Genomic DNA, 12,735 nt, shown 5'->3' on the forward strand with positions numbered 1-12,735 from the left:
TGTGAATCACGTTGTCAAGTTTCATACAAGAAACAAGTATAAAAGCATGTTAGAATGATTGTATAAAAGTTTGGTTTAGTTTGACTAAAAGTCAAACTTGGTCAAAGTCAAAGTCAACGGGGTCGGGTCGGGTATCCGACAATTTTCCCATGATGAGAAATCATTTATGAGCAGAATGGCCAAGTTTCATGTTAATCGGAGTTACGGTTAAGCGGGAAACATTTTGTGAAAGGAAAAATAAAAACAAAAATGAGCTGGGCATATGCGCGGCGCGCAATGGGTTGCGCGGCGCGCACCCAAGTGTAAATCCTGGTCAGAACTTAACCACGAAGGCAAACATCTGGGATTTCTAATTCTGCACGGCGCGCGGGTAAATGCGCGGCGCGCACCATGCTGTTCAGCTATTTTCTGCAGTTTTCAACTTATGCACGAATCCAACTTCAAATACCCATAAATCCTAAACCGTAAACATCCAAAACAAGTATCTTATATCGTTGGAAAGGTATTTTGACAAGGAATACAACTAACCACTTTTCATCAAGCAAAAACATCATTTACAATAACCGAAAACTCGTCAATTGATCAAGAAAGGTTTATTTTCAAAGTTTCAAGTTCGTAAAACGTATTTTATGATTCGGGAATCCAATTTACACATACGATATGCCGTTTTGAAGGTAATGAAGCATACATTACAACTAAACACTTACTAATAACATTTCATGGCATTCGAAACATAAAAAGCTCGTTTTAAGTCTATCAAACCCTAACCAAAATCCGCAAAAATCAATATTCATGTTTTTGAAGTTTCCTTAATCAACCTACGCATCAAAACGAAGCTAGTGATACTAGTAACACAATTAAAACATGAACTTTAACAATTTAACAACATTAACTCATCCAAAATCAAAGATTTAGCACACCCATTTCAAATGTTCAAACTAGTTACTCAAATCAACAAATCGAGCAAACAAAACATATATTCATGCTAGACACGAGCCATAGACACTAACTAACACAATTTCAAGTCAAAAACACGAATTTAAAGAAAAATTAGTGATTTTAGAAAGTTACCCAAAATGGATGAAATTGGTACCAAATCGAAGAGGATGATGAGAGGATCACGAATATGTAATTTGTTTTGAAGTTTGCTTCCCGATCCGGATTTAGATGATGATTTATGTTTGTGTTCTTGAGAGAAAAAAAAGAAAGAAAGAAAAAAGAAATGGATGAATGAGTGGGTGGAGGTGGTGAGTGGTTGACTAGTCAACTACTAGCCACCTCTTTGGTCAAGTGGCGGAACTAGTCCCTCAAGTTTCAGAGCGGGTGCGGGAATAAGCCAAACGAATATTTTTAAAACGCTCGAGTAAACGGGTGATGTCAAAATTAAATAGCGGGAATATAATGAACGTTACTCACGGAAACTATTAATTTAAATACGAAATATTATGTTTAAAAAAAAAAAAAGACGGTGTTAAAATTAAATTTAACGGAAAAACGCGGGATGTTACATTATCCACGCCTCAAAAGAAATTTCGTCCCGAAATTTAGTTGGAAGTAGTAGTTGTTGAATCTTCATCGAGGTCTTGTGTTGCCGATTCTACGAGTGAGGGAAGGTACGTCCTTGGGTATTTCAACGAACCTGAAGGTCGGGGTCGTATGTTGCTTTAAGGTTTGGTTCCATGATTTTATGGTTTCCGATCCTCCTAGGAAGTGAGGTTTATCGTCGATAGTGACTTCATCAAAGAAGATAACAAGTTCTCGTTTCGCAAAACACGTCTTTGAGTTGATACATCGAATGTAGGATAACGGAGACCCAAAATGAGTCGGAAAAGTCTAAACGGCTAGCGACGGGTCCAAAACACCCCAAGAATTTAAAGGATCAAAATATCGCGGATTTAGCTTCCTACGTTTTTCCGAAACGGATTGCACCTTTCCAAGGTGCGACTCTTAACGTGACGCGGTTTCCCACGTGGAATTTGAAATGTTTACGTCTAACATCGGCGTAGCTCTTGGTGATTACGAGTCGCGTAGGGTTTTACCTGAATATGAATAAATTTTCTCAGTTGCTCATGAATAACCTCGGCCCCGGTGAATTGATCATCGTTTACTTGGTTCGACAAAGGAGAATGACGTTTCCGGTCATATAAGGTTTCGAAGGCGTGGCGTCAATACTCGAATGAAAATCATTGTAGTACGAGGATTCGGTTAAAGGAAAATACTTTTCTCAAGTAAATTTGAAGTTGGTAATATAAACTTGTATTATGGTTTCCAAGGTTTAAATCGCATGTTTGTTCGGTCCGTCGGGTTGTGGATGGTACGCGGTACTCATGTCTAAACGCGGTCCCGAGGCTTTTTGTAAGGCACTCCAAAATCTAGAAGTGAAACGAGGATCTCGATCCGAAACGGGGTACATTTCCCTAAGGCATATTGAACAAGTTTGCTAGGAATTGAAAACGTTAGCTAGGACAAGTTTCTCAAGAAAATTCGCGTCGCGGAAGATTTATCGGTTTCCAAAAACGTTCGTCGGGGCAAGTTCTTATCGGGTTTTGAAAACGATTGTTAGGACTATCCACCCTCGCGGCGAATACTTGTATGACGTGAAGAGTCGCTCTCCATTGAGAATTTAGAATAAGGACCTCCTGAACCGGAAGTACGAGGGTGATGCAAGAGAAGTTTCCGCCCCGATGTGAGCATAACGAGTAAATTGTAGTTAGTCAATAAGACTGCGCGAGGACGAGCTAGTATACCCGTGTGACATACGGTTGAAGTCGAATGGAATCGGTAATTCATTCGGAAGCATAAATATAATTTGACAATAATTGAAGGTGTGTCCCCGGTATGGTTGTTATAAATATTCTCGGAGTTTTCGGATGTCCAAACCTGAAAAGATGAAGTCATGTACATGGCACATGGTGGTGTTTAGGTTGATCGAGTCTAACCACCATCACGCGTCACTAGAACTTTGGTATGTCTTACCGTAATATAACCACGTTGATCGAGTGTCGTTATATTACGCTAACTCATACCTCCATTCCCACATCACTCCATAGATTCAAGTTCGTGTCATCGTGAAGACCTAAAATGAACAAAATGTAACGACGTCTCAAACGTGACTCGTATTAAATCGAAAGAATTTGTGCAACTCTGAAGATGCGTTCCCCGAGGGAAGTGTATAGTTGATTGTTCACGTCAATGTGGTTCGAGTCAGACAATATTGTATTTAGGTATGAAAAGAGTAACGAGTCATGATAACAAGTAATACGCAACCGTAGCGATAAATGGTGATGACGATACTCATCTAGAGTAGTGACAGTGACTTTACAATATTCATGGATAGTAAGATGAGACGGGGGAAATAACAACCAAGGAGTCAGAGTTCCCGAACTAAAGTGGCAGGATACGAGTTCGTATAATGAAGGTTGGGTACCATTAAAAGTTTTCCTAAGAATGATTCAAGTATAATGCACAAGTAGTCAAGTAAGTGCTATCTATAGCAAATGTATGTCAGAATGCAAATGCTAACTATCCGGTTGTAGTCTAGACTCACTAATGCGTCCTAACGACTCTGTTAGACACACTAATGCACGTCCTAGTTCCCTACAACCAACGCTCTGATACCACTTGAAACGACCCGACCAAAACCGTTATTGACGGTGTCGTTAACTTAGGTCCCGTTGCGTGGTCGTAGTCCCTATATGAGACTCGTTTGACCAAAATTATGTCGCGTTCATTTGAAAGGTACAAAGTTTAGTTTAACAAACGGATCGACAATAAGTTTAAGTTTACAAAGTTATAAAGTATGAATGAAATAACTTGCGACATAATTAGTTTGAAACCACAGTTGCTATAAATAGCGTAAGTAAGTAGACAAAAGTTTAAATCCAAAAATGCTATCCCTAGCGTATGCATGCATGGTAGACTCCAATCAAGTAATCAAAGAGTGCGGAAGCGTGTAACAAATAGCCATGTGAAAACCTGAGAAAACATAGAAGAATCTGTCAACGCAAAAACGTTGGTGAAATCATAGGTTTAAGTAAGTGAGTAAAAATAAAGTAAGTCGAACCACAAGATTTGCAAAGTTGAAATAATAGTAGTACATTCTAAAAGTTAATATTCACGAGCACCCAATTATCAAAGCTTAACGTTCCGTCCGTTGAATACCCCATCAATTAGTGCTAGAACAACACTGTTCCCGAAAATATATTTCATTCGTAAACGGTAGCGAACCGTTTGAATGAGGGTTTGTCAAACCCATATGGCCATATAACATAAGTTCTCGCTTACACCATCTGATGTAACTAATGATAATCGGATTGAGGATTTTCGTTCTAAACTCGTATGTAGAATGTTTGTTTTCCCGTTCTTGTGTTCACTTAGTTCAAAAGAATCGTTTATGTTTTCTCATCCCAAAAGTAAGTTCAAAAGAGTAAAAAGTGGGACTATGATCTCACCTCGAGTACACGAGTATAAATGTACTTCACAAAGTAAACGTGTGCATGAAGGTTGCTTAGCCTTGACCTAAACAAATAAGTTGTATCAATTAACCGGTTACGACACAAGGTCGGGTGAAATGTGTTCAATTAGTCCTATGGCTCGTTACGACTCGATTAAATATAGCATGTGAATCACGTTGTCAAGTTTCATACAAGAAACAAGTATAAAAGCATGTTAGAATGATTGTATAAAAGTTTGGTTAAGTTTGACTAAAAGTCAAACTTGGTCAAAGTCAAAGTCAACGGGGTCGGGTCGGGTATCCGACAATTTTCCCATGATGAGAAATCATTTATGAGCAGAATGGCCAAGTTTCATGTTAATCGGAGTTACGGTTAAGCGGGAAACATTTTGTGAAAGGAAAAATAAAAACAAAAATGAGCTGGGCATATGCGCGGCGCGCAATGGGTTGCGCGGCGCGCACCCAAGTGTAAATCCTGGTCAGAACTTAACCACGAAGGCAAACATCTGGGATTTTTAATTCTGCGCGGCGCGCGGGTAAATGCGCGGCGCGCACCATGCTGTTCAGCTATTTTCTGCAGTTTTCAACTTATGCACGAATTCAACTTCAAATACCCATAAATCCTAAACCGTAAACATCCAAAACAAGTATCTTATATCGTTGGAAAGGTATTTTGACAAGGAATACAACTAACCACTTTTCATCAAGCAAAAACATCATTTACAATAACCGAAAACTCGTCAATTGATCAAGAAAGGTTTATTTTCAAAGTTTCAAGTTCGTAAAACGTATTTTATGATTCGGGAATCCAATTTACACATACGATATGCCGTTTTGAAGGTAATGAAGCATACATTACAACTAAACACTTACTAATAACATTTCATGGCATTCGAAACATCAAAAGCTCGTTTTAAGTCTATCAAACCCTAACCAAAATCCGCAAAAATCAATATTCATGTTTTTGAAGTTTCCTTAATCAACCTACGCATCAAAACGAAGCTAGTGATACTAGTAACACAATTAAAACATGAACTTTAACAATTTAACAACATTAACTCATCCAAAATCAAAGATTTAGCACACCCATTTCAAATGTTCAAACTAGTTACTCAAATCAACAAATCGAGCAAACAAAACATATATTCATGCTAGACACGAGCCATAGACACTAACTAACACAATTTCAAGTCAAAAACACGAATTTAAAGAAAAATTAGTGATTTTAGAAAGTTACCCAAAATGGATGAAATTGGTACCAAATCGAAGAGGATGATGAGAGGATCACGAATATGTAATTTGTTTTGAAGTTTGCTTCCCGATCCGGATTTAGATGATGATTTATGTTTGTGTTCTTGAGAGAAAAAAAGAAAGAAAGAAAAAAGAAATGGATGAATGAGTGGGTGGAGGTGGTGAGTGGTTGACTAGTCAACTACTAGCCACCTCTTTGGTCAAGTGGCGGAACTAGTCCCTCAAGTTTCAGAGCGGGTGCGGGAATAAGCCAAACGAATATTTTTAAAACGCTCGAGTAAACGGGTGATGTCAAAATTAAATAGCGGGAATATAATGAACGTTACTCACGGAAACTATTAATTTAAATACGAAATATTATGTTAAAAAAAAAAAAAAAGACGGTGTTAAAATTAAATTTAACGGAAAAACGCGGGATGTTACAGAGTGGGTCAATAGACTCAAGGTAAAACATAAACCTATCTCTCCAAGTCTCATATTCATCTTCATCAAACTTGGATTGTCTATTGGAAGAACCGTTTTCGAGATTAATTGAGTTACTATATGCAGCCATGAGAGAATTAAGATCCAAGATATGGGATTATTAAGACTGAAGCTCTTATACCAGTTGTTTTACCGAAATAACAACATGAGTATTGTAGGGGGTGAATACAATTCTTTTCGTTTAAACAGATATGGTAGAAGTTAAGTATATTTAAACAAGTAATTAAATAAGAGTCATGGGTAATTTTCAGCTTATTCTTTTATTGATATAAATTTCAAAGAATCATAATTATTCAAAGGAGGAATAAATATTTGTTTAATACATATTACACCTAAAATAGCTCGAGAGGATATCTTAAGCTTGTACAAAGTTTGGACTGTATTTAAAAAAAAAAAAACCACACCATTAAATATTACAATAGTAGAGTTATCTATTTATAAAAGTCCTATTAACCATGTAATAGATCTATTTTTCATTGGTACATAAGATATTTGTACTTGTGTCAACAACATCATCAGAGAGCGTGATCTCTTTCTTTTCTCTTTGGTGACTATTTGTAGAAACACCCCAAATTGATTTGGCAATACTATTTGAATAAACAAATAGAATATAAGGTTCCCTACACGTTGACAAAGTAATAACTCGTGTCTACACATAGGTAAACAAACTCTTATAGTCAATCATGGTTTGCTTATCGTATTGTCAAACTTTTATTTACTTATGTAATTATATGACTTATATTAATAGTTTGGTTCAATCGATGATTTTTTGAATTTTAGTTTAGTTTTGGAGTTTTTAATGATTAGTGATATTAATTTGAGGAAGATGAAGAATGAAGATAGGATTTTTGAATGATGTTTGAGGAAGATGCATTACACATGTCAAAGGTTAACGGCCAATTTAGACGGCAGATAGACGGAGGGGCGCGGATTTTCAAATTATACAATTAAAAGGACTCGAAAGTCTAATTAAAAACTTTATGAACTTGAATTGCAATATCGTGTATAACGTAAAGTAAAGACCAACGGAAAAAAAAAGTCTTGACAAGTAACTTGCCTGTATTCTATTTCTATCGTGTCTTATTTATCCTATTTAAAACATAGAAGTAGTTATAGTTATGTTACTGACTTGGAAAAACAAATTAACATTAACATTAACATTAACATTAACATTGGCTCTAACTTCGGGGTTGAAATAGTAAATTTACCTTTTTGACTTATATCATCATCAAAATACAATAGGAAAGAGAAACAAGAGAGGTTAAAAATCTCTCTCTTTCTCTCTCTCTCAGTCTCTCTCTCCCACTGATGCCAACATAACAAAGGTACTGTTTAGGTGCTTTATAATTATTAGTCTGAAAAAATCAACCTCCTTGATAGAAGCAGCAGCAGCAGCTGCAGCAACTTCAAAGCAATTGATTGTTTTACTTCTGCAAAATTTAACCCTTTTTCTCACTTTATATAGCAAATAACCTTCAGAAAGAGTCTTAATTGGCTTCCTTTTAACCTCTCTTTCAAACTTCAATCCATTTTCATGATCAGTTTCAGTAACTACTTTACCTTTATAGTTAGCTTTAGATTTCTTTCCTCATCAACATCATCATCATGAACAGCTTAATAGAAGAAGAAAAGAATAGATAGATTATTTTTTTCTTTCATGGGTAAGATTTCACTCCTGCTTTCAACAAGTAATTTATTACAGTATTATTTTCATTTCAGAGAATAAAAAAGGTTCTAGAGAGAGAAAAAAATATCAAAGAAAAAAGCTTGGTAATAGTTTCATACTTTTTCTTGATCAAGTTTGTTCCTATTGGTATTTTTAATCCATCTTTTTGCTGAAAATTTTCAACCAACAGTGTTGTTACTTTGAACTTATTCAAAAGAAGCTACCTTTCACTGCTACCCTCTTTTTTAATTTACAAAGCTTAAAACTTTAGATCAAATTAATTATTTTTAAACCTTTTTTTAATGGGTTTTTCAAATTAATGCAGAAAAATGCGAGCTTTCTTTAGTGGGGTTTTTCTATTTTAATTTTCATTTTTTTCTACACTTGAAAGGTAAAATGAAAACATCCATGATGTTTCTTGTGATATTAACTATTTATTATGTTTTCTTTATTGGGGTTTTCTTAGATTAACTTTCTCTTTCTTGGGTTTTTCAAATCAAGTAATTTTCTTTAATAATGTTTTATTTTTTAATTACATGTTATTATTATTGTTCATTAAATCTTTAAATTTGAAGCTAACAATGTTCTTCAATTTTTTGTTTGGCTTCCTCTACAGGAACAGAAGAACCAACCAATTAATTCAATTCCAACTACCTCCTTTGTCCATGTTCTCTTGATATCAAACTCCACTAATTCCTTCACTTGTTACAAACAAAACACAAAGATTTCTAACTTTTGATACACCCAAAATCAAGAAAATGGACTCATATGAAGCAACAAGAGTTGTATTCACAAGGATCCAAAATCTTGACCCGGAATATGCATCCAAAATTATGGGTCTTTTACTCATCCAAGATCACGGTGAAAAAGAGATGATCCGGTTAGCTTTCGGACCCGAATCACTCATTCACTCAGTGATCCACAAAGCTAGAAAAGAACTCGGTATCACTTCACCTTCAACACCTTCAACTCCATCATCACCATCACCATTTTCCAACTCTCTTTCCCGCCAAAACTCGGGTAATTCGTCAACGGTTTCACGTCTAATAAATGTTGGAGTCAACACTAATCTACCTTCACCTTTAAGCATACCAAGTTTATCATCTTCTTGGACGAATTCGAACTCGAACTTCTCCGAAAATTACCAAACAAATGAAGATCATAACCATTTGAACTCTTCAGCTCAACCGTTTTACAGCTCAGCAGCTGTTAACGAGCCTGATCTGATTGATGAATTACAAATTCAAGATCAGCTTTCGTTTTTGAACGAAAACGGGTACGAAAACGACCCGTTTTTACCGTGGGGCGGTGCGGGTCACCCGCACCGCCGTAGCGCATCAGTAAATGATATTTACTTAAACAATAGTGAAATCGATTTGAACGGTTGGAAACCATGTTTGTATTTCGCTCGAGGTTACTGTAAAAACGGAGGAAGTTGTCGTTTCACGCATAGTCTTGGAAACGAAGCCGAACTTGCAGTCGGTTCGTTAACTAAACTCGACATGATGGAACAGTGTCATGAGCTTCTAAGGTCCAAATCGACCCACCAACAACAGCGGTTGTTAATGGCGGCTGCCGGTAGTGGACCGTCGTCTCCAAATTTCCCCTTTCCGAACAGCCCTAAATCGATGAACTATTTGCTTCAACAACAGTCCGAAAGTCGAAGAATGGCGGCTGCCGCCGCAGCCGCCGCCTTGATGATGGGTGATGAAATGAACAAATTCGGGCGGTCCAACCCGGGTTCATTGGGTATGTTAAACCCGGGTTCTCGGCAAATTTACCTAACGTTTCCTGCGGATAGTACTTTTCGGGAAGAGGATGTGTCGAATTACTTCAGGTTCGATTTAATTTGATCTAATATAACATGTTTAAAATGACGTCTTCATGAAATGTGCTAAAGTGTTAATTTTGTGACAGTATGTTCGGGCCGGTTCAAGATGTTCGGATCCCATACCAACAAAAGCGAATGTTTGGTTTTGTGACTTTTGTGTACGCTGAAACGGTGAAGCTTATTCTTGCGAAAGGCAACCCGCACTTCGTGTGCGACGCACGGGTGTTGGTGAAACCATATAAAGAAAAGGGTAAAGTACCTGATAAGTTCAGGAAGCAACAACAACAGCAAATTGATAGTCCCACTGGGTTAGATTCACGCGATCCGTTTGATATGCAGATCGGTATGCTTTATCTTAATCTAGTCGAAAAAAAATAATTTTTCTTTTCGTGTAAATCGTTAAAATTTGTTTTAAATGAGTTCAGGGGCGAGAATGTTGTACAACAGTCAAGATCTGTTGTGGAGAAAAAAGTTGGAAGAGCAAGCGGATTTGCAACACGCGATCGAACTTCAAAACCGTCGGATCATGGATCTACAACTACTGGACGTAAAAAGAAACCACCATAACCACCACCGTGCGTTTTCGACTGGTTCAGCTATTCCTTCACCCACGTGTTACTCTCCGAGTTATCTTAACCGTTCGGTTTTTGCATCTGATACTCGCAGCAGTTCGAGTCCTGATTCAGGTACTAACTTCCCATTTATTGCGAAAAATCTTAGAATAGTAAGCGTTTATTATTAAAGATTGTTTACACGTTTGTGCTATTGCAGAGGATGGTTTGATTTCGAAAATGGGAACACCTTTAACAGTCAATGTTGGTGAGCCATTAGAGGCAAATATAAACAAGGAGAAAGAGAAGGAATCATTGGAAGTTAAAGATGAAAATAGCAATGAGAAATCAAGTCCTCATAATGAACAACATATTGATGATTTATTGTCTGAAAGGTATGATTTATAATCATACTATTTCAAGTAACACCATCATTTTAATTTTATTACTACATAAATTAGTATTTTATATATGTATATGAGTATGATATATGTGATGACTATGACTATTATTACAGCTTGGAGCACAATCTTCCTGATAACCTTTTCGCTTCACCGAAAGCATCAGAAGATCATCAAACTATTTTCTCAAATGATGATACTACCATTAATTTATCTGCGCCGTTTTCTTCCAACTTGATTACCTCCCCATTGCTTCCCGCTAGTTCGACTTTGGACATGGCTTCCCTAAAATCGTGTTACTTTCAGTTTCCTAGGTACATACAGTTTAACTAGTTTTTCCCAATAAATTAACTATCGGGATGATCCGTTTGTTGGCCTCATTGTTCATACGGCGATGCAGGTTTGCTTCAGGCCATGGTGCCATTGGAATGTAGTCTTTGATTTGGGTCTTTTAGCTTCCATAGTTTAGGTAAGTCTTCTAAATTTACATGTCAATCATCATTTCAAAACATGTAGCACTAAATGCGCTTTAAGTTGTTGTACAATACGACATATTTAATTGTACATGATAAAAAAATTGTACATGTTTAGACAAAGTCTCTCACAGTTATGATCCGTTTACATCTTTTGGTTCATATGTTTACATCTTTTGGTTCATATGTTTAGAAAAATTGCACACGATTGTTTGTTTTACAGGAAGAAGATAAATATCAAGAAAGGATAATACCAAGATGAAGTATAATCGTCATCACCACTACAACCACCACTACTACCGCTACCAATACAACTTACTACTTACTATTTACTTCTTACTACAATATATATATATATACAAATATATATAGTCATATAGGTAAAAAAGAATGCAGTCACCTTCTTGTTGTAACCTTTTTTATTATTCTAGTCGAGTTAAATTTACCATTGAAAAAACTTGTCATAGGTCAAGAAAAGAGTCAACATGTACGTAATAGTGATTAAAGAGAACGGAAAATTACAGTCTTACCCTGACTGTAGTGTGTTTGAGTTTGATGTACAGTTGCTGCTTAAAAGTTGTTGAGAGAGTAAGGGACAAATTTGTAAAATACATGTGGGGTTTGGTTGGAAAAGGAGTGATGTTGTAGATGTATTTTTAATGATAAAAGTAGAAAAAGAAATGGTTAAATTTAAACCTCCGTTGCAAAAGACCTCGTCTCGAGCTGTTGCGACGTTCGTTGTGACAGTTTGGTGACTAGCCTGTCCCGTCTCAAAGAAAACCGTCTTATATGATAGTTAACGATCAAAATTCGGGTCAAAGTTGAAACAAATTTGGTCAAAGTCGGTCAAAATTCAGAAAAGTCAGAAAGTTGGTAAAATCGGTCAAATTTATCGTATTTTAGTTTTAGTTTTTAGTATTAAATTAATGGTAATAATAATTGTGGGTACAAATTAATCAATTAAAGTTTTTGGCTTTAAAATATGTATACATATATACATTTAAATACTTATATATTTAAAAGTCAACTTTGGTCAACGTCTGTTTCGACCTCCGTCTCGACCCTGTCTCGAACGTCTTGACTTTTTTAGGAACCAATCATCTCGACCCCGTGTCACTTCTTTTACAACCTTGATTTAAACCATAACTTGTTAACGCTAAATTACTTGACATATGTCTCAGTCTTTATATTAACATAATTTTTATCTCATCATTTTACACTAGTATCATGACATACCCTTTTACTATACTCGTTTAATTTAATTAATTGATACAATACAATATATACTACTTATAATGGAATGAATAATGTACAACAAACAAATGCACCTTGCTTCGTGATCAAATATGCTACACAACCGCTTGGGCTAGCACGGGCACGGCCATTCAAAGGTGCTCAAACCAATGCAACTTGCTCGTGATCAAATATGTTGCACAACCGCCAGTGGCGAAAATACATGGGTGTAGGGGTGGAATTTTTTTTTCACTGTTAATTTTGGGTTTTTCGACTTTGCCCCGAGTGAACTTTTATTTATTTATTTATTTTTTTGCCCCCAAAACCAACATATTTTGCCTCTAAACCTACATATTTTGCCTCAAAACCTTTGAATTTTGCCCAAAATTCTTC

At 36.3% G+C, this 12,735-nt stretch overlaps 1 protein-coding gene across 1 annotated transcript; it reads left to right on the plus strand.

The window, feature by feature from the left end:
- Positions 1-7,442: 7,442 nt before the first annotated feature.
- LOC139874610 (zinc finger CCCH domain-containing protein 53-like) lies at positions 7,443-11,788 on the plus strand. Its single transcript, XM_071862017.1, has 8 exons — positions 7,443-7,848; positions 8,470-9,690; positions 9,771-10,027; positions 10,110-10,370; positions 10,456-10,630; positions 10,753-10,950; positions 11,037-11,105; positions 11,333-11,788. Exons 2-7 carry the CDS (start codon positions 8,612-8,614, stop codon positions 11,068-11,070), a joined length of 2,004 nt encoding a protein of 667 aa, XP_071718118.1. The 5' UTR covers positions 7,443-7,848; positions 8,470-8,611; the 3' UTR covers positions 11,071-11,105; positions 11,333-11,788.
- The last annotated feature ends 947 nt before the right edge of the window (positions 11,789-12,735 follow it).

Source organism: Rutidosis leptorrhynchoides, chromosome 11 (assembly GCF_046630445.1).
Source record: "Rutidosis leptorrhynchoides isolate AG116_Rl617_1_P2 chromosome 11, CSIRO_AGI_Rlap_v1, whole genome shotgun sequence".
Lineage (NCBI taxonomy): Eukaryota > Viridiplantae > Streptophyta > Magnoliopsida > Asterales > Asteraceae > Rutidosis > Rutidosis leptorrhynchoides.